General features: G+C 44.8%; 1 protein-coding gene across 1 annotated transcript in view; it reads left to right on the forward strand.

Moving 5' to 3' along the window:
- The window catches only part of CANX (calnexin), a gene marked incomplete in the record, with an annotated part of 1,221,069 nt that overhangs the window by 999,867 nt on the left and 193,704 nt on the right, over positions 1-27,498 (forward strand). Inside the window, 1 exon segment of the mRNA XM_044069455.1 lies at positions 4,437-4,575. Within this exon segment, the coding sequence (XP_043925390.1) occupies positions 4,437-4,575 (139 nt within the window).

The following is a 27,498-nucleotide window of genomic DNA, read 5'->3' on the forward strand; positions in this document are numbered from 1 at the left end:
AGTTCTGAAAGAGGAAAAGATGTATCAAACATAGATATGCCTAACATTCTGGAGTATCTGGCGAACTACTTCATTCAGGCCTGTCCTACTCCTCCATCAAGATTCATGCATCAGCTATTTCAGCAGAATACAGCTTTGATCCACCTGTTTTTCACACCCTTTGCTCAGGCAGTTCCTCAGAGGAATCAAGAATGTAAAACCTCCAAGGAAACCACCATTGCCAGCTTGGGACTTGAACTTTGTGCTAGAAAAATTGACACTATCACCTTTTGAACCAGCAGCAACAGCAGACCTACAACACCTGTCATGGAAAACTGCTTTCCTACTGGCAATTACTTCAGCAAGGAGGGTTTCAGAACTACAGGCCTTAATGGCAGTGCAACCCTTTCTAATCTTCCACCAAGATAGTGTCCATGAGGACTAATCCTACATTTATGCCTAAGGTGGTATCCAGAGTGTCTTTAAACCAGGCAATCCACCTACCTACCTTCTTTCCCAACCCACAAAACAGAGGGAAAGAATACTGCATACCTTGGATGTACATAGACAGCTACGCTACTACTTGGACAGAACAAAAATAGCAGAAAGACTGACCAACTTTTCGTAGCCTATGCAACAGGAAGGGAAGGAAAAGCTATTTCCAAACAGACAATCTCCAAATGGATAGGAAATTGCATACGATTCTGTTACTCCTTCCATGGAAAACCAATTCCACAGAACATAAGACCTCACTCTACAAGGGCAACAGCCACTACCACAGCCTTCTTACGAGGAGTGGCTACCAAAGACATTATTGAGGTGGCTACTTGGACCTCCGTGCATACATTTGCCAAGCATTATAATTTACCTCTATATTCCAGATCCTGAGCAGGGTTTGCCACTGCTGTTCTGCAAGGGATCCTAAACACACCATAATCTACTTTTATCCTCCTCCCCTAGTTGGCTATGGTATTCTACCCAGTTGTTATGACTGCAGATGCATCCATGAAGGACATAGTACAGTTTTGTACCTACCATAAATGTAGATGTCTGAATTGGATAGCATCTGCAGTCAGGATTACCCTCCCTCCTTCCCCTCTGTGGTACTCCTAGGGTGTTTATCCTTCTAATAGCTAGCTAGTGGGGGGATTTCTTTCATGGTGTATTTGTTTGTATTTATGTACATATATGCTTATTTTTGTGTTTACCTCTATCTTTTGGAAACATTGGCATCTATCCAAAATTTATAGCCTTCTATAGGGCTTCTGGCATCTGGGGCAAGAAACACTGAAGAAAATGGCGTCGGCTGATGCTTTTATACCCGAAGACCAACAGAGATGACGTCGGGTGAAGTGCGACATCAGCCGAAGCCGGACCCGGACTTTGGAATCCGGCCGACTGAAGGGCTGCCTGACGACAGGACAACCCAGTTGTTATGACTGCAGATGCTATCCAATTCGGACATCTACATTTATGGTAGGTACAAAACTGTACTTTCTGCAGGGCCTCATAGTCACTCCTAATGCTGTATTAGCTCCAGCCTCCCAACCATAGCTTTGGGATTCAACCCAAGTGTAATGACTGCAACAGTGAAACAAGTAGAACATGGTACAGTTGTGTACACTTACCATAAATGTAGATCTTCGAGTATATTCACTGTTGCAGTCCAGGTTACCCATCCACCATCCCCCATTTCCTTGCTGGAACTTATCTGCTCTGCACTTCTCTACTCTATACAACCTATGTGGTGTATTTGCTTGTAGATGAAGGTATAATATATTTTGGTGTATGCATGTTTTATTGGCATATTTTTTTAGCCTACCCTTTTGGGGGCACCTGACATCTGGGGCAAGAAAAACTGAAGAAAATGGCGTCTGCTGCATCTTTTATACCCCTGGCGCACTGACGTCAGGAAAGAGGCGACAGCAACCGTCACCGAACCTAGACTTTGGAATTCAGGCCGACTGAGGGTAGCCTGCCAGCAGGATAACCCAATTGTAATGACTGCAACAGTGAATACACTCGAACATCTACATTTATGGTAAGTGTACACAACTGTACTTTCTTTTGGTCCCCTTCCCCAGGTTCATGCTCTTTTTTGCTTTTGGGTCCCTTGGGTAGTTTTACTGTCTAGCCTTTTCTTCCCTTTTTTTCTAATATGTCCCTCCCTTGCTTTTGTGTCATGCTATGTGCAGGTGTTGGGTATGGACTTGTGTCTGTGATGTCTGAGAAGCTCACAGGGTTTAAAAGCTATTCCTCGTGCTGTCGGAAAATGCTCCATTCTGACACACACGAGAAGTGTGTGTATTGTTTGGGAGAGCCACATCTGGAGGTTAAATGTGACATTTGTACCGTATTCAACCCCAGGGCTCTCCTGGAATGCAGGAACAAGCTCCTGATTAAAGGGCTTGCCATAGGGGGTTCTTTGGTCTCTGGTTCTCCTAAGCCCTCCTCAGATCCCAAACGGAAGTCTTTTCCTCTAGGGATTCTCCCGCCAAAAAGCTGAGGCTCTTTGATTGCATTGGGGAAAACCCTTCATACACCCTGGGAGTATTTCCAGTTAGAATCTCAGGATTTCCCCCAGTCTAAGAAAAGACAGAGTTTCTGGACCTGCCCCAGCACAGACCCCTGGTCATCATCTGGTAGGGAGGCAGAAGGAATGGATTCCTCTACATCTGAATCCTCATAAGCAGGTGATGACTGCAACAGTGAATACGCTCAAACATCTACATTTATGTTAAGTGTGCACAACAGTACTTTACCACAGCTATACCCTTGTCTCATTTCCTTTATCTTGCCTATGCCTCCTCCCCTTATTTTACCTTCCTATAACCTAGATTTTAAACAAATCTTTACAGTAACAAATATTCTTAAGTAAAACTTGACTATCTCTGCATGCTACTAATATTGCACTGTATCTGTGTTAAAAAAAAAAACATACATTTGTGGGGGGGGGGGTGTATTTATCACGTTCATACATACACAAAGCATGCAACTTTTATTTTTAATCAAAACTGTTTGATGAGGCAATGCAAATGTCTGTATAATGGAGCTTTTCTCCCAAGAGCTTCCACTGAAAAAAGGGCATTGCTTAGTCAGACTTTCCCCGTAAACAAATGCAAATAAATAAAAGATTGAGCTGTATATCGTACTTCTTCATTTGGCTATTTTTTTAGTTTCACTTTTGGCAAAGTCAGAGTGTTTTGAGTTGTACCAATAAAAAATGGACATGAGAGAGCTGGTGTGTTCACTGCCTGAAAAAAGGTGCATGTATGTGTAGATCCATATGTAGTAAGATGGAGTGGTGGTTCTAATAGGTAAAAAGCCCAAAGTTAGCCATAGCTTGGGACATGTAGTAAGCCAGCACTGTAATCAGACTTAAACGAAGTGTCTGATGGAACAGGAGTGGGACTTTTATGTATGAGAGAACACACAGCAGCAAGGAATAAGAGACTGGTACATTTAAAATTAGATAACTGCAGCCAAGCTAATTAAAAACAGATGTGCATCTGTGCATTTTTAATGGCAGAGAATCTGCAGTATGGAAGTAATAGATATTTTGAGACTCCTGAAGAGTCACCCTGATCCTGGTGCAGTCTGTCCCAATACAGGTGTCCTGGATGGAGATCAGTACTGCCAGTAGAAGTCCTGGTAGCCAAGACCCAGAGTTGCTTAACTGGAGGACTCTGTAAAAAGACTACTTAACCAGAAAGATACTGATAAGACTGTTTCCAGCAATGCACGTCATGGTGAAGAGACACTTGGAACTTCCTGTGTATATGATTTTGGTAAAAAAATTGTTGCTTGAGAACCACTGTTTGGTAAAGTAACTTTTAAAATAGTCAAGTCCTGAAATGTGTTTGCGCCTTAATTAAGAGCTGCTGCCAAAGAACTAAACATTTTTTTTTTTTTTTAAAGCTGTGTGTCTGTTTGATGGGGGCACACACAGGAATACATAAATATTTACATGATTATTACCATGTACGAAATAAACATTGGTTAAAGCATGCAGTAATGTGGAAGCACCCTGCATAAAGAGTACTAATTCAGACCTGTGCTGTAATTTGTCTGTATGATGATCCAGAAAATGCAGAAATAGTGGAACACTGACGTGATGTAATGCTATTACTGGAACAACAGGTTTTACAATTAGTCAGTTTTTTGAGCAAGCATGATCCCTTCCTCAGTAGTTAACTCCGGATGAAGGGTTTATGCCAGCTCTGAAGCTCAAATAATTGCAAAACCTGTTTTGGTCCAATATATGGTATTATACCATCTCAGTGTCCCAGTGTCTTTTTTTTCTGTTAGGGGCCAGCATGGCATTTCTTATGGTTTTTTTTCCTTTCTTTCTGTAAGATGCTTTAAGAAAAAGGTGTAGCAGAGAACTAAAAGCAGCTTGTAAGTATAAATACTGTACTTTTATATTTTACAGTGATTTTTTTTTTTTTACATTATAGAAATCCGGTGAGGATTACAAAAAGACAGATGCACCTCAGCCTGATGTGAAAGAAGAGGAGGAGGAGGAGGGAGAAGAAGAAAATGAAAAAGGAACTGAAGAAGTAGAAGCAGATAAAGAGGACATTGTAACAAAGTCTGGTATGGAATAATGTATATATATATTTTTTCCTTTTAATTGTTTGGAGCTTTATTGGTAATTGTATCCAACATGTGGAAGGTAACTGTTGAGAAAGATTGTAGTAAGCAGTTTTGCTTTCCTTCGTGGGTAATTTTGTGCCAGGCCAACATGTTACATAGCTGTACCTGTAATTGTGAGGTAGTTTTACTGAGCACTGGTCATTTTGAGAGATTGCCCAGAGTTTGTGTGAGAAGGTAGTTTTCCTAGCTGTAGCTTTGCATCAGAGTGAGGTGATTCCCTTGAGTACTGGGCAGTTCATAGAGGATTGTCCAGAGTTGCTGTGTGTGTGAGAACGGGAAGTTTTTCCTTCAATAGTATGCAACTGAGATGGCAAAGTTCAAAAAATACAGGGAATGGAAATAGAATTGAGCTTGAGGGAATTGCAGCTTGTATGATTCTGCTCTGAAAAACAGAGCTCTTTGAATTCCGTTCTGAGAGCCCCGTGATCATGGAGAATTTTTAGTACCTTTAAGCAGTTTTTTAAAGAACATACAAAGTCCTTATATTTGCTATGACTCCTTTATCCCATACATCGCATCCTCATGTATGGTTAAAGAGCATACACATCTTTATTCAAGGTGCTTGCTACTCTCACATTTTGGAATTAAAGTGGGCATGTGCTATTTGGAAATTTCTAATTTCATGCTCTGAAAAGCATTGGCCATTCAGCCATCTGATTTTGATGCAGGACAGCCCACAGGTACTGCTGTTTAACAGGCACTGCTTCACAGGCCTGATGGGTGTCATTACTGTTAGCAGGCCCTTGTCAGAGAAACTAAAGGCCTGCATCAGTGCCCGTTTGCTTGGCAGCAGTTGAGGGAGGCCAGTACAAAGCCAGGCTAGAATACTTATCCAGAAGTCCTTGGTAGCAGCACAAAAGGCAGGAAACAAAGGACTCTGAACCAAAGTTTAAAGTCTTTTAAAATGTGGCTACTTTCCAAATCCTATCACTGCTTTGATTCCTCCTCTCCCTTGTTTGCTATGCTGTCCGTCTGTAGCAAGAGATCATTGTCCATGTCCTCTTCCTCATTTATGCACTACTGACCATTGAAATATCACTCGAGCACCTGCTTTTGGGAGCTTAGACACAGGACTTTGTCTGTACCTTCCCTTGGCTAAGCTAGATAGTACATCTAGTGTGTGTGAGGTCCTTCAAGCACAAAGCATTTCTGTTTGCTTCTGAACTCTTGTTCTGGAGAATCATGTCATTTGAGCTGTTGGCTGCTATCTCACTAAGATGGTTAATCCTAGTATACAGAGCCTGCACCCATTTTTGGACCCTTTGCCGTAGTTTGTCTGTATACCCACAAGGATCTGTCCTTAGAAGTATGTTTTTTTCCTTGTTTGACAGTGACATTAACACCGCAATACTTTCCCCTGATATCACCCTTTGTACAGATGATTTAATATTACATAGAACAGAGCTCACAAATGCCATATGAGAAAAAAGTCCTCTACAACCTAACTGGCTTAGTAATGACCAACTTTCATAAAACTGCATTTATGACTTTTGGAAATTAACATAAATCTCCTTCACACTCCTCAACATGCCAGCTCCCTAAACAATGCTACAAAACATAGTCCAACAATATAAATACTTGGTACTCCTCCTGGTTATCACTTTTTACATATCTATATTGAAAATATGGGAAAATGGTAATAACCCAGCAAGGTAAGCTATTCTATTTCCAGCTATCTCGTTCCTGGTGCAAGAAAATTTTAGCTAAAAATGTATTTATCTGATGTTATCCTTCTCATTCTGCATCACGTATGGGTCTATGGTCCAATCCTTGGATCAGACTTGGCCACCTCCCCCAGACACTAGCTTCCAGGCTCAAACTCTTCCCCTACCCATAATCCTGTACCTGCAGCCCAACCTCCTCAGATCTCATTTGCTGCTGGTGTGCCCAGGCATGATTTTCCAGGCTCAGATGGAGTTAACTTTTTGCATAGGTTTTTTGATGCTATTTTCCTTATTTTTTTGTCTCATAGTTGCTAATTTATGTCATAGTGTGTATTGTCTTCTCCCCCTTCTTTAATTTTCACAGAGCATTATGCTTCTTGCTATCTTTTCTTCCACTTCGGGTTTCAGCCCTTCTTTCTTTGTTTTTCTTTAAAAAAAAATCTATTCTAGTTATAATGGTTATAGTTGTGATAGCTGTTACTGTTGGTTCTGTAGTTCATTGTTTTCTGCTATGTAGAAGCCTGCAGGTTTCAAGAGGTGCACCAAGTGTGAGAGGAAGATTCGGCACTTGGATGCCCATGATCACTGAATGTATTGCCTAGGAACAACTCATCTAGACTCTCCTTGCAGCACCTGTGAAGGCTTAAACCCTACAGCTTTGCAAGAGAGGAGAAACAAACGTATCTTGCAACAGAAGTGGGTAAAGACCCTTCTCCAGGGGCTTGATCCCCCTCGAAGCATTCACTCGGATCAGAGGAGAAGAAAAGGTGCCTTAAGGTGCAGAGAGCATCGTTGGGAACCACCTGCCAAAGCTACAAAGGTTTCAGATCTGACTACATCGGCGCTGAGGCCTATGTTGGCTCCATCAGATCAGATCAACTTAACTGCTCTGAGCAAGCCCTCCACTTTGGTCACGCCTTTGGATCCTAAGTCTCTGGCTCCGCAGTCTCCCTTCAGGTCTCCAAGGAGATCCATCACTTCGGTAATCTCCAACTGTGCCAGCTAAGATCTGACAGACCCTGAGGCATTCTCGTCCATCTTCGCTGGCTTCTTCTACAGCCTCTTGGAGCCTTTACTTGGGCATGAACAGACTGGCCAGATCCATACTCAAGGCCCAAATTCACATGGGGGTTTTTCTGGTTCCGTCCCCTCATGGACCTGAGTTTGCCCAGCCTGCGCCCTTGTCACCTTGTCTGATCTGAATCTCTGTTTTGGAGCCCCAGGACAGTAGTCTAACGAGGGATACGAGGTCGGATCAGAAGGCATTTGATTCCTCACCGACCTCTGCCTTGACTGCCTTTGCTCTGAGGTCCTCGGATCAGAGTGCATCCCGGATCTGGCTGTTACGGTTGGATCTGAGGGGAGAGGTTCGGCTCCAGTGCTCTCGAATCAGTCCCTTCCCCTCAAAGCTATGGCCCTCGACAGCATGGACGGCTGCCTCCATCCTTCTCTGTAGCTACTGCTCCTGGGGGGGCTCGATTGGATCTGTCTGGGACCATCGCCTTTTCAGGCATTGGAAAAGGCTTTCTCTGTCAGAAGAAAATCTCAAGTTCAAGCTATATTGCATTCCCCATCTCCTCCAACCAGGTTGATTCTAAGAGCTCTGTAATCTATGGCAGCTGCCATACTTTTAGATGTTCTTCGTGTTTCACTGTTGCAGTCATCACACTTAGGTTATCTGCCTGCAGGTAGCCCTCAGTCGGCCTGAATACCAGAGTCTTAGGATTCTGCGTCGGATGCTGTCACTTCTTCCATAACGTCAGGTTGTCTAGTATAAAACATGCAGCTGACGCCATTACACCAGTCTTTCTTGCCGAGAAGGAGCCCGAAGCAGTTTGCAAGTGCCGGTCGGCCGCTACCTGAAATTTTCGTTTTCGAGTTTGTAATCCTGAAGTCTTCTAAAGCCAAGTACCCCGTTGGGGATCTTTTTTTCTTTCTCTAATTGGTCCGAAAAAATTAACAGTTGTCTTGCCTGTGGAAAGCAAATACCTCATAGAGATTTTCATTCTTACTGTGTCACCTGTTTAGGCCCAGAACACAGCGTCCCTCGCTGTCGTTTTTTTGCCTTGTCTAACGCCTGAACCATTCGTCATCAGGCTATCTTTGTCACTAAATTCTTTCGCTCTCGTTCTCCGTATTTTGAAATGGCTTCAGTAAGCCATCCGATTACTGATCTTCCGAAAAAACGTAAAGATAAAGACAGAGACGGACCGCATAGGTCCAAAACTGCCGACAATGCTTCCGTTAAGCTAGTCGCCAGTCAGCCGGTACTCAGTGAGGCGCCTTTGCAGCCCCTGATGCCCGCTTCTGCAGATTCTCAGGCCTCTGCTGAGACCCATTCGAAGTCCGGTAGCAGCAAGATGCTTCTTAGACTATGGAGCCTGCAGATGTCTTTACCTTAGATGGGTCCGGAGCCGCTGTGCAGGTACCGGCTTCTGAGGGTGTATTCTGACCTACCGATGTTCGAATTAAACCAACTACTTCATTTTTAGCTAAAACTACTGAGTTTCTGAAGCCCAGAGTATGCACTACGCCTAGAAAACAGACGACCAAAGTGCATGCTCAGGCTCCCATGCCACAAAAACAAATGCTTAGAATGGCTGAAAACCTTATTACCCTAATTGGGGGAAGCCAGCCTTCCCCTGCTAAGAGACAAAGAATTGAGTTTCATTCTGATTCTACAGACCAGGAGTCTGATGATTATGACCCTTCGGATTATCAGGACATGCCCTTATCAACCTATGAGGATTCAGATGCAGAGGAATCCATTCCCTCTGCCTCCCCTCCAGAGGACTTTTCTTTTGATGAAACCTTGCATACTTTGAGAGCATTTCCGCTGGGAATGCCAAGACTACCCACAATCCGAAAAGAGACTCTCAGAATATTTAGAGTTGCCTCAGCACAGGCCTCTAGCTGTACCCCTTGTCCTGGATGTTGTAGATGATTTTATGGAATCCAGTCTTACTCCAGATACTCTACCCCCGGCCCATAGGAAACCTGACCGGTACTACAGAGTACCTGATTCCCACAAATTTCTCCAAGAATCCTACTGCAGATCCAGAGACCATTTCCCAGGGGTCTAAAGGTATTAAAGCTACTACAGCCAAAAATCCTACTCCTTCAGACTAGGATTCCAGAGCTTTAGACAAATGGGGTAAGAAGGTATATACCTCTGCAACTCTTGCCATCAGGGCATTGAATTGCCATTTTCACATGTTGAAGTACCAGCAGCATGTTATGGAAGTAATTAAACAAAAAATGGTGTTACTCCCAGGTTGTGCAGAAAATAAAGATTACAAGAGTTAATACATTCTGCAAACCAAGTTAGTAAGCATACTTTGCTTTGTGGCTTTGATGCCATTGAAGCATCTTGCAGGGCTGCAGTCACTGGGTCTCTACTAAGAAGGCATGCTTGGCTAAAAGAACAAACCTTGCCAGATCATGTCAAATCCAAATTACTAGACACTCCTTTAAATAAGGACTGTTTTCGGCACCAAAGCAAAAGAGGTTCTTAAAAAGATGGAAGAAAAAGCTAAATCTATGCAAACTGTTAAAAAAAAGTCATAAAAGTGCAACCACCTAGATTCAGTAGTCATTGGCCTTCTAAAAACTGGTCCTTTCCAGCCCCTTCCAGGCCTTCTCAGATCAAACCCAGGGGAAACAGGCCACCTAGACTACAATCTCAGGGTATGCATGGATCTAAACAATGGAGTGCCCCTACCTCAAAAATGGAGTGGTAAGCCGCCCCTTATGCAAAAAGTTCACAATGACTTTTCAGTTATCCTTCTCAGCCCTGCCCAATTACTTGTGCCCTTAAGAGGAAAACTTGCCCTTCATGCAAAAAACTGGATGTCTATTACTCAGGACAGATTGGTCCTAAACATTGTATCCCAAGGATGTTCTTCGTGTTTCACTGTTGCAGTCATTGCATTTGGGTAATCTGCTGGCAGGTTGCCCTCAGTCAGCCTGATTTCCAAAGTCTTGGGTCCTGCGTCAGTTGCTGTCTCCTCTTCCATGATGTCAGGTCGTCAGGGGTATAAAACATGCAGCCGATGCCATTAAAGAAGTCTTTCTTGCCGCCCGGTGCCCGAAGCAGAAGCATTTCGCAAGTGCCGGTCGGCTGACTACTGAAATATTCGAGTTTGAGTTTCAGAACCGAAGTCTTTACTGAAGCTAAGTACCCCGTTGGGGAAACTTTTTTCTTGCTTTTTACCGATGTCAGAAAAAGTTAATAATTGTATTACTTGTGGGAAGCAAATACTTCATAAGGATTTCCATTTTTACTGTATTCCTTGCCTAGGCCCTGATCACAACGTGCCTTGCTGTCGGTTTTGTGTTAGATTTAACCAACGCACCATTAAGCGTCAGTATATTTTTGCATCAAAGTATTTTGGAAACAAATTTAACTACCCAGAAATGTCATCGGATAGCAATCAGACTACCGGAGTACATAAAAAACGCAAAGAAAAGGACAGAGAAAGGCAGTCGAGATCCAAAACCGATGACAAAGCTTCTCTTAAGCCAGTCGCCAGTACTCAGTGAGGCGCTTTCGCAGCCCCTGATGCCAGCTACCTTAGAGCCACAGGCCTCTACCGACACCCATGTGGAGTCTGGCATGCCGCAAGATACTCAAGGTATTGGACCGACGGATGTATCTCCCTCGGATGGGTCTGGAGCCGCTGAGCAGGCACCGGCTTCTGAGGGTGTATTCAGACCTCAACATTTATATATCAAACCGACGACAGCTGCAAAACCAAAGACAAAAGCAACTTCTAAAACTAAAAAACTGACACATGAGCCACGTGCACAGGTCTCTGTGCCTAAAAAACAGATGCATCCATTACTGCTACAAGCACCATGGAAAACCTACCGCACAGGAGATCAGACCACATTCCACTAGGGCTACTTCCACCTCTGCAGCATTTCTCAGGGGGAGTCCCTACCAGGGACATTCTGGAAGCTGCAACCTGGAGTTCAGTATACACCTTCACCACCAAGCATTACCACTTACTAATCTTTTCTAAATCCAGAGCTGGATTTGCTACAGCAGTCTTGCAAGGCTTACTAGCCAGCCTTCTAACACTTCTTGACTGCCTCCACCCTTCCTTAGCTTTGGGAATCAACCCAGGTGTGATGACTGCAACAGTGAAATGCAAACATAGTACAGTTGTGTACACTTACTGTAAATGTACATGTTAGAGTGTATTTACTGTTGCAGTCCTGGTTTCTCTCCCTCCAGCCCCCTGGCTTTCTCTATCTTTCTACCTCTCCTCTCTAGGGCCATTCCTAATGGCATTGGTATTTACTTTTTACTGGTGGTGTTCCCCACCATATACTAGCTTCCTATTTGGGGGCTCCTGACATTTGGGGCAAGAAAAACTGATGTAATGGCGTCGCCTGCATGTTTTATACCCCTGATGACCTGACGTCATGGAAGAAGGAACAGCATCCGACACAGAAATCCCAAGACTCTGGTATTCAGGCCGGCTGAGGGCTACCTGCAGGCAGATAACTCAAATGTGATGACCGCAACAGTGAATACACTCAAACATCTACATTTATAAGTGTATACAACTGTACTTTCTGCTAGCCAGGTGATATATGGCATCCTCCAATGGACGCTATCTTTTCAGTGATCTTTTCTACATCAACTCCTATCTGCTCTCCATCTGACTGATAAATATTTGCAGGTCCCATCTACGGTGGTAGATTTGTGCAGATCTGGGAGTAGGCAGACCCTTTCATTATCCCCTTACCCTCAGCCACTGTGACCACGGACACTTCCCATCTGGGGGGGGTCCAGGGGAAGATGGTCCAAGGCACATGGACTCAGACACCAGTCTGCATGTCAACATCTTGGAGATGAGAGCTGTTCTCCTGTCATTGCAAGCCTTTCAAGATGTCCTTCCTCCATAGATTATTGCTATTCACACCAACAACATGTCAGTAGTCTGGTACATCAACAAGCAAGGAGGAACCCATTTGTTACCTCTCTGCAGAGAGGCCATGAAGGTCTGGGAGTAGGCAATATCTTCAGATCGCTTTCTGCTTGCAACACATGTACTGGGGAAACCCAGTGTGTTAGCAGACAGGCTCAGCAGGTCTGTTCTGATGCCTCACGAGTGATCCCTCAGTCGACCGATACTCTGCTGTGATCTTTTTGCATCCCTTTACAAAAACCAATGCAGCCATTTCTTTGCTGTAATCCCCCCTTTACGGGATTCCTCGAGGTATGCTGTGGTACATGACTGACCTCCCTGGACTCCTGTATGCCTATCCCACTCTTCCTTTGATCCCAAGATTTGTTCAGAAAACCAGAGTACGGTGATCCTCATTGCCCCCTTTTGTCTCGTCAGGTGTGGTTACCCTTCCTCTGGTCTCATCTTAAACATCCTGCATGGATGCTGGAACCCAAACCGGACCTCCTCTCTCTCCTGACATTAGGACTCCACCCCGATCTTTCCACTCTCAAGTTAACCACATAGTTTCTCCATTTCCTATGATTGCTAGAGGATCCAGGTTGTCCTCCCAGTCAAAGCTATACTTTTGGCCTCTCAGAAAACATCTACTCGGAAGGTATACAAGAGTAAGTGGAAAAGGTTTTCCATTTAGGCAGTCAACAGTCACATTGATCCTTTTTGGCTCCGATTCCCTCTATTCGGTCATTTTTGGAATCTTTTTATATAATCAAGGTTGTAGTTTTGCTTCCATAAAACTTCAGTTGGCAGCCATTTCCAATTTACATTCAGGATTACCTTTGAGGGTCTGTTGCTTCTGCAAAGTTATGTAAATCCTTCATGAACGGTGTTTTTCTTTTGAGACCTCCTATCAAAGATCCTACTCCTTTTGTGGGGTCTCACTCTGGTTCTGCAAGCCTTGACTCAGTCCATTTGAACTGGCTAAGGATTGTGACTTGAAGTTTTTGTGATGGAAATCTGTCTTTCTTGCCATTATGTCAGCTAAAAGGGTATCCGAGCTGCAAGCACTCTATTCCAGGCATCCCTACATCATTTTCCAAAAAGATAGGGTTTTCCTTCTTACTAATTCTTCATCTGAAGTAGTTTACTTCATTTGATCATCAACCTTTGGGTTTCGGATCCGATATAGATCCCAGCCGGCAGCTTACCAAGCTAAAGATCCGAGCTCCAAGCTCCTCACCCTTACCCATACTACCCTGCAACCTCCTTCAATCCTCAAATCTCGTTTGCCGTGGCTTCGCCAGCAAGAGATTTCTGAGCACTAGGAGGTTAGTTAGGTCTAATCTAGTTTTTTCTGTGTGTGTGTGTGCCCCTTTCTGTGTGTATCACTTCATAACTCTTCCCCTAGTCTCCTTTGGGTGTTTTTTGGTATAGTTTTAAAATACTTGTAGTTTAGCGAGTTGCTTAACTTTCGGTTGTGTAGGCCTCCCCTTCCCGCCCTTAGCACGTGTCATGTGTGTGTGCGCGCGCCCCTGTCTTAGCTGTCTAAGCAGGAATGTCTGAAAGTCAAAAAACGACTTTCTCTAAGTGCACAGTGTGGCCATAAGCTATCCCCTGCTGATGGCCACACTCTGTGCGTAGTCTGTTGGGGGTCCCTCATTTATCATCCGGCTGCAAAATTTGTGTGGCCTTTAACCCCCGGGCCCTGTGGGATCGCAGGACCAAGCTGATTCTTGCAGGTGTCTTACCCGCAGAGTCAGCTACTACTTCTGCTCTTTCATCATCTTCTTCAGCCACGGCTGTGGCTGTTCAACCTTTCGGCCCGCCTCCCCTGTCCTGGACTCGCACTCCCACCTCTATACAGGGAGAGAGAGAGAGGCCAAGAAAGACAGACATAAAGAAAAAGTGAGAGAGAAAGAGAGACCGAGACCGAGAGAAGGGCCTCAAGAGGAATTCCAACTCTGATCAATCGGCCCCTCCCGCCAAGGTGTTAGTGTCTCCACAAAAAATTGCAAGGCCGTCTACCCCTCTGCTCCATTCTCCGCGATTCTCTCCGGAGCCGGAGGAGGCTCGGCCTGCTTTGAGATCATCCTCTCATCGGCCCTCCCGGCCGGTGGTATCCTCGAAATCTACTAGGAGCCTCTCTGAAGCCGATATGGACCAGATGATGAAGTTTCTGCAGACTCAATTGCAGATGGGAGTGTTGCTAGCCCCCCCCCCCCCCCAGCCGGAGCAGGGAGTTCGGCCCCGACATTCGCCCCGATAGCTCTTTCTCCAATCCACACTCTGGTTTCGGAGTCTGTGGATCAGTGGAGCCCCGGAGTCAGGGAGTTGGCGCTGATGGTACCTCCTGCCTTGATGCTGGCTCTGCCCCCAAGTCTGTCATATCCCTTGTCTGATCTGAGCTCTCGGAGCCGAGATCTGGGCGTCTGATCCGAGGGAATGTGTGTCATCGGCCCTGTTGTGGTCGGGGCATACTGCCTCCTTGGGCCCGGCTGTGCCAGACTCCGCTCCGATCCCTTTGTCGGATCCGAGGGGTACGGCTACCCACCCCACCAGCTTTAGGGAAGCCGGTTCCCCTTCGGCATTTGTTGTGGAGAGGGTTCTCTCTAGAGGATCGAAACCCCCCCCCCCCCACTCTTTCCTTGGAGTCCTCCCCTGCTCCCTCGCAACTGAGTTTCTTTCATCATCCAGTCCTCCCAGGGACAGCCTGCATCTGGTACGCCCCAGACAGTTCCCCTTGAGGAATATGAGATGGTTTGCGAGACCTCCCAAGAGAGTCCCCCCCCCCCCCCCAAGGAGGTTCCTCGCAAATGCCTGTGCAAGAGGAGGCACATGGACTCCCCCGAGTCCCTCACGGAAGATACTGACTTGGAGGAAGGGGTAGATTCCCGCAGATCACTCCCCGAAGACGTCCCCTTCAGAGACATTATGGAAATTCTTCGCCAGAGGGGGCTTTGATCCGCCAAAAAACCTACCTTGGACGAGTCAGTATTTCTGGAGGCATTCGATACAGGCCCATCTACATCTACATCAACCCTCTGATGGACCTTATCATTACCAGAGCCTGGAAGGAACCGGACACTGTGGAGCCAGTACCCAAACAGCCCGATAAGGTATTGAGTCATCCTGCAGACAAAGCCACTTGGAGTAAGGGTTCCCCAGTTGATGCCATGGTGGTGGCGACCACCAAAAAGGAAACTCGCCCAGGAAAGTTCCTCTGTCCATCCCCCAGACAAGGAGTCCAGGGCGATGGATCGTCTTGGAAAGCGGACTTTTGCTTCAGCTACCTTTGCTATAAGGGCACTGAATTACATGGCCCACGTAATCCGACTGCAGCGTGTGACCTTAAGAGTACGCTGAATCCCCCTCCCCGAGTCCATTTCGGCCGAGGATAAATGGACTGTCTCTGCTCGTATGGCCACTCTCAAATCTGTGTCAAATACATCCATGCATTTACTCTCATGCCACCGAGGGAGCCGCTAGGGCAGTCGGGTCTGGTATTGCCATGAGGCGTCATGCCTGGCTTCGGCTTTGCGATTTTTCGGAGCCTTTCAAGGTGTCCTTCACTAACGCCCCTTTTGATGGCTTGACCCCGTTCAGGAAGACCGTCTGAGATGCACTTGTCCAGAGTGAGAAGGATGGGAAAACGCTGTCAGCCGTCGGAATCCGCTTCTCTAACCCTCAAAGGTTCTTCTCCAGGAATCAGCGGGGGCAAAAGAAGCTGTGGTTCCGGAAATCTCAGCAGTCCCAGAACACTCAGGACTCCTCCTCCCCCAGAGGCAGAGGGGGACCAAAAAACTTTGGGTCACCGGAACCCTTTTCCGATTGAACCGCGCCACAGCCCTGAGGGGTTGCCGGACTGCTTCTCTCTGGAGGCAGTTGGGGGGGGGGGGCTTTCTAGAGGCACCTAGCCCAGTGGGAGTTCATGTCAGATCGCTGTGTGCTTCAAATAATATCCAGAGGTTATTCAGTTCCCTTCATAAACAACCCACTTTGTTCAAGACTCCTCCCGGATGTCCCATCAGCTCAAAGGGAGGCGGCAGCTTTGGAGATGAGAAAACTGCTAGAAAAAAGAGCAATCCAGCCAGTGCCCCCCAGACCAGTCCGGATTAGGCATCTATTCCAGGTTCTTTTTGGTGCCAAAAAAGACAGGGGACTTGAGGTAGATTCTCGACCTATCCGCGATGAACCTGTCCGTTGCAAAAGGAAAAGTTCCGGATGGTCACTCTACAATCTATCCTGCCCTTTTTGCAGGAGGAAGACTGGATGTGCTCGATAGACCTCAAGGATGTGTACTACCATATTTGGAATGACAGGCGTTCCAGGAGGTTCCTCCGCTTTCGGCTAGGAGCCAGTCATTACCAGTTCAGGATCCAACCCTTCAGTCTCACCACAGCCCTCAGGGTGTTTACCAAGGTCATGGCAGTTGTAGCGGCCCACCTGAGGCTTCAGGACATTCAGGTCTTTCCGTACCTGGACGACTGGCTTCTCACTGCCTCCACCAGGCATCAACTTGTACTAGCCAGGGATTTCTTCCTTCAGTTATCTACTCGGCTGGGGATCACGATAAATTTCAAGAAGTCTTCCCTCCAACCTGTTCAAATTTTAGATTTCTAGGAGCAAGAATAGACTCTCTTCAGGCCAGGATATTTTTGACTCAAGACTGACTTCACAGCCTGGCTCTTCATGTGTTGGCGCTCCTTCACTCCCTTGCACCACCAGCAGAGTTAGTCCTGAGAGCCCTAGGGTCCATGGCAGCAGCTGTAAACCTCATTCTTTGTGCTCGTCTGCATGAGAATTTTACAGTGGACGTTACAGGTTCAGTAGTCTCTACTACATCAGTCTCTAGACTTTTCGATCCCTATGAGCAGTGTGCGCAAGAAGTCTCTCACGTGGTGGCTTCAATCCCTGGAATTGTGAGAAGGAAGCCCTTTTGTTGCACCTCCGCCCCAAGCCACGGTGAGCATGGATGCCTCCCGCTTAGGGTGGGGGGGCACTGCTCGGGCAGGACGGTCTAAGGCACGTGGACTCAGAGCGAGACCGTTCTGCATATAAATGGTCTAGACATGAGAGCAGTCCTTTTAGCATTGCAGGCTCTTCATGCCTCTCTTCCTCTGTGAACTATTGCTATCCAGTCAGACAACATGTCAGTGTCTGATACATTAACAAACAGGGGGGAACCAGGTCTTATCCACTTTGTCGAGAGGCCATGAGAGTATGGGAATGGGCCATCTCCACCAACCGCTTTCTGATAGCAACGCACTTTCCAGGTCGGTCCAACATCTTGGCAGACAAATTGAGCAGGACTACTTTCACCTTGAGTGGTCTCTGAACCCTTATGTAGCAGACCAGATCTTCCTCAAGTGGGGTCAGCCTTGCTGCAATCTCTTCACATCGCCGTCCAATGTGAAGTGCAGCAAGTTTTTTGCTCTAATTCCCCCGACGGGGGGAGCCCCCAGAGACACTCTTGTTCGTACTTTGCCACCTGGTCTTCTTTATGCGTATCTCCCGCTTCCACTCATGACAACATTTTTACAGAAAGCTCGTTGGTTGGGGAGCAGAGTTATCCTCATAGCACCATTCTGGCCTTGTCCGGTTTTGTTCCCTTGCCTGCTGTCTCATCTCCTAGCTCCGCCCTGGATCTTGGATGCCATTCTGGATCTTTATTCATCATCCCTCAGGAATTGTTCACCCTGAATCTGAACAGCCTTAAGCTCACAGCTTGGTTACTCCAGTTCCATTAGTTGCTAGGACTCCCAGTATCTCTTCCCCAGTTAAATCCATCCTGATAGTGGCACAGAAGTCCTCTACCAGGAAAGTCTACAGTAGTAAGTGGAAACGTTTTTCCATTTGGGCTTCAGAGAGAAATCTGGATCCTTTTACCGCTCCGGTTCCAGCGGTGTTGAGACTTTTCGTCTCATATTTTCCAACAAGGGGCTAGCTCTTCCACAGTGAAAGTACAGCTGGTGGCTATTTCCCATTTTCATGTTGGGGAAAATTCAGGCTCCCTAGCTGCTGCCAGAATTTGCAAGACCTTTTTGAAAGGTACTTTTCTGAGGCCTCCTATTAAGAATCCTTCCCCACCATGGGATCTAACTTTGGTCCTTCAGGCTTTTGTCGCGCCCCCATTCGAACCTGCATCAGTTGACTTAAAATACTTATGGAAAATGGCCTTCCTGGTGGCTGTTACTTCAGCCAGGAGAGAGTTGGAACTTCAAGCCCTGTGTATGAAACCACCTTACCTAGTGTTTCACAAGGATAGAGCATCTCTCAGGACTAACCCGTCCTTTCTGCCTAAAATTGCTTCGGGGTCAAATATTAGTCAGTCGATTAATTTGCTTGTATTCTTCTCTAATTTTCAAAATAAAGGGGAATATAAACTTAATTTGCTTGATTTGCACAGGCAGTTACATTTTTATTTGCATAGGTCCAAACCTTTCCGTAAATCTGATCAGCTTTTTGTTTCCTTTGCTAAACCCTTTTTGGGAGAACCAGTTTCAAAAGTGACTATCGCTAAGTGGATTTCGCTCTCTATTTTGCAAGCTTATAGAGAACTTGGATTACCAGTCCCAGAAGGGGTTCATGCTCACTCTAGCCATTCTTTGGCTACTTCAGCTGCATTCTGGTCTAGAAATTCCCTGGACGATATCTGTTCGGCTGATACCTGGGCTTCCTCTTAAACCTTCATTACTCATTATAAACTAGTTAAGGGCCTCCCAAGATTCGGGTAGCTCGGGACTCTGTCCCACAGGTTGATCAAATTAAGTTAACTACTTCAGATAAAGAAGTTATGTACTCACCATAACATTCCGAGTAGTTAGACTTCATTTGTCAGCAACCTTCCCTCTTTCCTTCCCCCTGACCTTGATGGTTATTTGTCTATTTGGGCTCGATGTCCTGAATGTGTCGAGCCTGATGTATGAGTTCAGGTCAGATTCTTTTGGCTTAGGTTGTTGGTTGTCACATTGTTAGGTGGCAAACTCGATCTGAGGATTGGAAGGAGGTTGCAGGGTAGTGTGGGTAAGGGGGAGGAGCTTGGAGCTCAGATCTTTAGCTGCCAGCTCGGATCTGTATCTGATCCGGAACCCACAGGTTGCTGGCAAATGAAGTCTAACTACTCAGATGGAACGTTATGGTGAGTACATAACTACTTTTTTCATGCCAAAAGTGGCTGCCTCTGTCAATAGCAACCAATGCATTCAATTACCAGAATTCTTTCCTAATTATCTCAACAAAGGGGGAATACTTTTTGCATTCCTTAGGTGTTCAGAGACAGCTCCAGTTCTACCTCCATAGGACAAAGCAGTTTAGGAAGTCTGAGCAGTTATTTGTTTCCTTGTCTCCTAATCGTCAAGGTCAAGCTGTTTTGAAAGTGACAATAGCAAAGTGGATTACTAATTGTATTTCCTTTGTTTATTGAAAAGAATGGTTGGCAGTTGCCCGGTCCTCCAAAGGCTCATTTGACAAGGTCCATTGCTGCATCAGCTGCTTTTTATTCTAGGATCCCCATTGATGATATTTGTGCTGTGGCCACTTGGTCAAATTCCCACACCTTTATGTCTCTATAAATTGGGTGTGTCCAAGAGCAGGACATCCTTTGGTTCATCGGTGCTGTGGCATACCCTTCCTTGAGGCCACCCAAGAAATTATGTAGCTGGGGACAATTACCCATAAGTGAAACCAAATGAGAAGGACAACATCAAATTTATTAGTTATGTATTTACCATAACTTGGTATTTGTATTGTCCTCTTCTCGTTCTGCTTCACCTTCCTGCCCAGCCATCCCCTCCAAATTGGTTGTGGTTCTAGAGGATCTAGAAAGCCTCTGTTGTAACCTTGGTTCCAGGTTGAGCTCCTGGTTGGCTGCTGTTCTCTTTCTTGGCTTATGGGGGCAGCAAACACTATCTGAGGAGAATGGGCTTGAGGTAGAGGATTATGGGTAGGGGAGGATTTTGAGCCTGGAAGCTAAAGTCTGTGGGAGGTGGTCGAGTCGGATCAGAGACCTACATGTGAAGCAGAAAGACAAAAGGACAACACAAATACCAAGTTATGGTAAGTACATAACTAATAAATTTCTAAACTGAAATATGCCTTCCCAGTGATTAAAATCTACTCCTCCCATAATACAGAATCTCGTATACCAGAAATACTATAGATGTACAGTGGATATAAAACGTGAACACACCCGTATTAAAATGCCAGGTTTTGTGATCTAAAAAAGTGAAACAATGATAAATCGTTTCAAAAATTTTTCCACCTTTAATGTGACCTATAACTTGTACAATTCAATTGAAAAACAAATCTGTTGGGGGGGGGGGGGGGATACAAAAAATAAAAAACGTACAAAAAGCTGGTTGCGCAAATGTTGTACACTCTTAAACTAATACTTTGCTGAAGCAGCTTTTGATTTAATTACAGCATTCAATCTTCTTGGGTACACACCTGACATCAATTAAAGAGACTCTGATTAGCCCCAAGTAAAGTTTAGCTGTCCTAGTAGGATTTTCCTGACATTTACTCAGTTGCTTGCTACAGCAAAAGCCATGGTTCGCAGAGAGCTTATAAAGTATCAAAGGGATCTCATTGTTGAAAGGCACCAGTCAGGAGAAGGGTACAAAAAATTTCCACAGCATTGGATATACCATGGAACACAGTGAAGACACTCATCAAAAAGTGGAGAAAATATGAGATAACAGTAACGTTGCAAAGAACTGGATGTCCCTCCAAAATTGATGAAAAGACTAGATGAAAACTGGTCATGGAGGCTGCCAAGAGACCTACAGAAATACCGAAGGAACTGCAGGAATTTCTGGCAAGTACTGGTTGTCTACTACATGCGACGACAATCTCCCGTATTCTTCATATGTCTGGACTGTGGGGTAGGGTTGCAAGACGGAAGCCTTTTCTTACATGGAAAAACATCCAGGCATGTGGGAAAATGTGTTATGGTCTGATGAGGTCAAGGAATTTTTTGGCCACAATTCCAAAAGGTATGTTTGACACGAAAACAGCACTTAGCATCACCCAAAGAACAGCATCCCCACAGTGAAGCATGGTGGTGGCAGTATCATGCTTTGGGGTTGCTTTTCTTCAGCTGGAACTGGGGCTTTAGTCAAGGTGGAGGAAATTACGAACAGTTCCAAATACCAGTCACTTTTGGCCCAAAACCTTCAGGTGTCTGCTAGGAAGCTGAAGAATTTCACTTTTCAACATGACAATGAGCCCAAGCATACATCCAAATCAACAAAAGAATGGCTTCACAAGAAGAAAATTAAAGTTTTGGAATGGCCCAGCCAGATCCCAGACCTAAATCCAATAGAAAATCTGTGGGGTGACCTGAAGAGGGCTGTGCACAAAAGATGCCCTCGCAATCTGACAGATTTGGAATGCTTTGCAAGGAAGAGTGGGCAAACATTGCCAAGTCAAGATGTGCCATGCTGATAAGACTCTTACCCAAGAAGACTGTATGCTTTAATTAAATCAAAAGGTGCTTCAACAAAGTATTAGTTTAAGGGTGTGCACACTTATGCAAGCCCGCCTATTGTATGTTTTTTATTTTTTTACCACTAACAGATTTGTTTTTCAATTGAATTGTACAGGTTGTAGGTCACATTAAAGGTGGGAAAAATTTGGAAATGATTTATTGTGGTCTCATTTTTTTATATCACAAAAACCTGGCATTTTAACAGGGATGTGTACACTTTTTATATCCACTTTAACTTAGCCTCTCACCAAGATCTGGACACCACTGTCTCACTTTGCAAAAATCAGATTACCTCTCCACTCCTGTCTATTTTATACTACTCCTGTCTACCATACGCTATACATTTATTTAAAACATTACAGCCCCTCCCTGAAGTGCAAACTGTAAATTGCACTACTCATTCTCACTCTGCAGTGATACTAGTAACAGACTCACTCTAGTCCGTCCACTGTACAAACTAGCATTATGAGGGAAGTTTCAATAAAATTGTTCCTTAATATTGAAATCGCATACCACAAAGTATTGGGCAAATTAGAGTGCAAGATTTTGGGGAAGGGGGGGGGCACGCATCAAAGACATGTATAAATGCATCTTCAACATTGACAAAGGTTAATGTGCCACTCCACTGCCTAGCTTAAACACCACAGTGCTTTCCCTCACAGAATTACTTCCATAACAAATCCAGAGTCGGCCTCCTGTTGCACATATGGAAAGCCCTGCCTGGTAGCTTCTCTGTACTCCATGTAGTAGCTGTATTTTACCTCTCCTTCACCCACACCACCCAGCTACTTGTCCTCTTCGTTCTCTTCACTTACCCTTCACTTTTCATCTTATTTGGCATCACAGATTTCTTTCTTTACTACAACTTCTACAAGGCATATAGTCCTCCATTACAGTTTTCTTTGTAGGCGTCCGCTTACTACAAATGCCTGCTTACTTGACAGAAAGATATTAACTGTAAAGGTATCAACTGTGTGCAGTGTTAACTGTGTTCAGAAAAGCACTTCTAGTTCACATTACTGTAAGTTGTTGGCATTACTGTAATATTTCTATTCTTTATAAACTCAGAATATTCTTTTTCTTTTATTGTATTGTGCGCTGGGTCATGCGTAAAAATGGTCCAAGGGACCAGTGTGCCTGTTTCCCCTGTTAACAAATTCAAATAAAACTTATCAGTTTTTAGGCATCTGCATATCTTTATATTAGCTTAGGAGAAGCGTCGGCAGCTTTGGACCTATGCAGTCTATCTTTTTCGGAATGTCAGTAGTTGGGTGGCTTACTGAAGCCATATTTGGATAATTGAAGAGAGTACCAAAATATTTAGAAGCGTAAATATACAGGCTACGAATAGTTTGTTGTTTAAATAAGGCAAAAAACGATCGCGAGGTACGTCATGGTCAGGGCCTAGGCAAGGAATGCAGTACGAATGAAAATCTTTGAGGTGTTTGCTTTCCACAAGAAATACAATTATTGACTTTACTGACATTGGTTTAGAGCAAGAAAAAGTTTCCCCAACAGGGTACTTGGCTTTTAGTTGAAGACTTGGGTTCTGAAACTCAAAAATGAAAATTTCAGGAGTCGGCCGACCGGCACTTGCGAACTGCTTCTGCTTCGGGCACCGCACAGCAAGAAAGACTGGTGTAATGGCATCGGCTGCATGCTTTATACCCCTGACTACCTGACGTCATGGAAGATGAGACCGCAACCGACGCAGGACCCAAGACTTTGTTAATCAGGCCGACAGAGGGCTACTGCAAGCAGATAACCTAAATGTGATGACTGCAACAGTGAATACACTCGAACATCTACATTTATGGTAAGTGTACACAATTGTACTTTCTAGAGGCTGTTAAAGGTAGTGCTCTTTTTCTGCCAACAATTTCACATCCTTTTTAAAAAAAAAAAAAAAAAAAAAATCTGGTGCACTTTGACAATCCAGTGTCTTTTTCTTTCTGGAACCTGTAATTAAGGATGTTTTTTGCCATTTTTTCAATATTGAAGCACCCTAAATTTTATCGATTCTCACCAGACAAGATTGACCATCTCCACTGGTCGCCTCAGAATGGCCTTTTTTTCTTTTTCAGGTATCCTAAAACAGAATTTTATGCCATTTCAACCAAGCATTGATTCCAAAAGCCCCAGCATTTGGCCACTATGTTCCTGGAAGGTAGTCCAAGGATGTAGACAGGTTTTCTCATCTTCTGCCTTCATCTGTTTATAGCCAGCCTACCTTCACCCACCCTTCACATTTTCTGTTCCTGCACACTTACCGTAAAAGTTTCACTGCCACAAGATCCAATGCATCTTTCCAGTATTTGAATCTGTTCCATTATGTTTTCCTTCCCTAAGAATTTGTCTAATTTACTTGCCTGTACCAATTTTTTATTGAGGGTGCCTTCTTCTCGATTGGATATCTTTCCTTCCAATATGTACAGCCCCATCCCTCTTTCACCCTTGGGCCGGTTTGTTAATTTGTATGCATTTGTTTTCCAGAGTAAAGCACTGATCTCCATGTACCAGTTTCAGACTCAGCCCAGGAGCGGTGTCTGGTTAATTGACTTCCTCAAAGTCGCACATTTAGGCAATAAAGGCTAAGGTAATCTAGTTTTGCATCACTGGAACACAGGAAATGGTTTGTCAACAGTTCCTTAATCCTCTTAACCAACTGCAAGACTCGTTTATATCTCATCTTTATTATATTCCACATTCTGTGTAACCTGCCTTTTGTGGTTCTGTGGTGACTTTTTAGTTCCTATCTCTGTTCCATCTCTTCTTGTTCCTTCCCAGTTAGCAAAACTGTTCTTGTAGAATCTTCTTCCATCTTTGTTCATTTGTCCACTGTGCTCTTTACACCCTTCTGTGCCATATGATCCATCAACCTATCCTCTTTGCCTCTTTCTCTGTGATGATCTGATTTCCCCTCAGAAGTACAATTGCTTCTCCCCTCCTTCCTTCTCTTGTCCTGTAGTCCATTTCTCCCTTTGGGTAGTCGCAACACATCATCTTCTCCAAAATTTTTTTTTGTTTTATTTCCCGTAATAAAGCAATGCATTTCCCATCATCTAACATTTTTTGTATCATCACCTTTTGATATGATTTGATGAATCCCCATATGTTCCACATAATTAACTCTGTTTTCATTATTTTTGCCCACCCCTCCCCACTTTTCCAGTTGCTGCCACTTGGCACAACCCTTCTTATTGGCCTACCCTCAAAGCTCATTATTTTTAGATGGATGCCTATGCTCAGACGACGACTCCATCTCTAGCCTCCTGATCCTGCCTTTTGACTTTTGCTTGTGCACGGGACTGTCCTAGGTGTGGGCCTTTTAGGACTTTTATTCCTTTCTAGTATCCCTCATACTACTGATGTCATTTTTTTTTTTGTATTATAGCATTCCTTTCCATTGGTCTACCTGCCCACTATTGCATACTGGTCTTGTGTGCCAATTTCATTTGTGTAACAGTCCAACATATTTAGATTTGTAGATATTCATCATGTTACACTGCTGCTGTCATTACACTTGGGTTATCCTGCCGTCAGGCGGTTCCCCAGTCGGCCTGAGTTCCAAAGTCCTGGTCCGGCGTTGGTTGCTGTCGCCTCCTCCCTGACGTCAGAGTGACAGGGTTATACAAGATGCAGTCGACGCCATTTTCCCCAGTCTTTCTTGCCGCGCGGTGCCCGAAGCAAAAGCAGTTCGCAAGTGCCAGTCGGCTGTCTCCTGAGATTTTCATTCCAAACCCAGAACCAAAGTTTTCTACAAAGCTAAATACCCCATCGGGGAAACTTTTTCTTGCCTCAGACCGATGTCAGTAAAAGTTAATAACTGTATTTCTTGTGGGAAGCAAATACCTCGTAAGGATTTCCATTCCTATTGTATCCCATGCCTAGGCCCTGACCACGACATCACTGGTTGTCGGTTTTGTGCTAGGTTTAACAAGTGCACTAGTAAACAACGGTTTGATTTTGCCCGACATTATTTTGGTAGAAAATTAAATTATACCATGCCGTCGGAACTTCCGATGACTGGAATACACAAAAAGTGCAAAGACAAGGATAGGCATCAGAGGCCCAAAACTGATGACGATGCCTCTTCTAGGCCAGTCGCCGGTTCTCCGGTTTTCAGCGAGACGCCTTTGCAGCTCCTGAAGACCGCTTCTGTAGAACCACAGGCTGCCTCTGACTCCCACGTGGAGATGGCTGGGCCTTCAGACACACAAGTTCTTCAGCCTACCGAGACTAACCTTTCAGAGGGATCCGGAGTAGCTGAGCAACCCACAGCTACAGAGGGTGTCTTCAGACCTACTCACTTAAGCATTAAATCCTCAGCTAAGTCTACGCCTCCTTTAAAATCAAAGAAACAAATACAGCATTCTCCAGGACAGGCCTCCATGCCCAAGAAACAAATGCTCAAAATGGCCGAAGACCTAATCACTCTGATCAGGGGGTCCCATTCCCCCCCCCCTGATAAAAGGCCTAGACAGGATGCAGACTATGACTCATCCGACCAGGTGTCCATCTCTTCTGATTCATCCTCAGACCTAGGATACTCTTTACCCCCTTATGAAGATTCTGATGCTGAGGAATCAGTTCCATCAGCCTCACCGCCTGGGGACTACTCCTTTGGGGAAACCCTACATACCATGAGGGAGCATTTCCACTGGGAAGGCCAGGATTACTCAGAATCCAAGAAAAGGCTCCGAGACTTCCTTTTATTACCTCAACACAGACCCCTTGCTATTCCGCCAGTGTTGGATATTGTGGATGATGTGTATACTGAATCCAACTTAAATCCTGATGCCTTCCCTTCAGCCCCTGTTAAACCTGACAGATAATACAGAGTCCCTGACTCACATAGATTTCTGTATAAAAGCCCTGTAGCTGACCCTGAAACTATTTCTCAGAGACCCAAAGAGTTAAGGCCTCATCAGCCAAGAATCCAGTTCCCTCTGACAGAGATTCATGAGCATTAGACAGATGGGGAAAGAAAGTATATACGTCTGCAACTTTAGCAATGAGAGCCTTAAATTGCCAGTTTCATATGCTAAAATATCCGCAATTTTTACTGTCTTAGTTAAAACAAAAAATGCTTCCAGAATCAGATCCTCCTAATTTTAAAGACATGCAGGATTTATTGCATGCAGCTGAACAAGTGGGAAAGCATACCTTGCAGTGTGGTTTTGATTCTCTAGAGGCCTCCTGCAGAGCAGCAGTTACAGGCTCTGTCATTAGAAGACATGCTTGGTAAAAGAACATACGTTACCAGATCATGTTAAAGCAAAATTATTGGATGCACCTTTGCAGCAGGATGTGTTATTTGGAGTTAAGGCAGAAGAGGTATTGCAGAAAATGGAGGATAAGGCAAAATCTATGCAAACGGTGAAGGATTTCTTACAGGTTCAGCCTCCTAGATTTAGCAGAAACTGGCCAACTAAGAATTGGTCCTTTCCAATTACAGACAGACCTCAAAGAGGAAGATACAGACGTCCAAGAGGTAGAGGTCAAACACAAGGTCCTTACAGGCCTCGACAATGGGTTGCCTCAGGCCTGAAAGAAGGGGAAGACAAGCCCCAACCATATAAAAAGCAGCTCCAATGACTTCCCACTACAGCTGCCAAACAAATCCTTCTTGGCAGCCCACTTGGGAGGAAAACTGGCACTGTTCTACCACAATGGACAAATGATCACCAAAGACAAATGGGTTCTCAACATTGTATTTCAAGGTTACAGGTTCCACTTTCAGACTCTGCCAAGGGTAAAAGGAATGCCAAATCTGCCACCAAATCAATGGGCA

This window comes from Protopterus annectens, chromosome 4.part0 (genome assembly GCF_019279795.1).
Source record: "Protopterus annectens isolate FY-2018-M chromosome 4.part0, PAN1.0, whole genome shotgun sequence".
NCBI classification, from domain to species: domain Eukaryota; kingdom Metazoa; phylum Chordata; order Ceratodontiformes; family Protopteridae; genus Protopterus; species Protopterus annectens.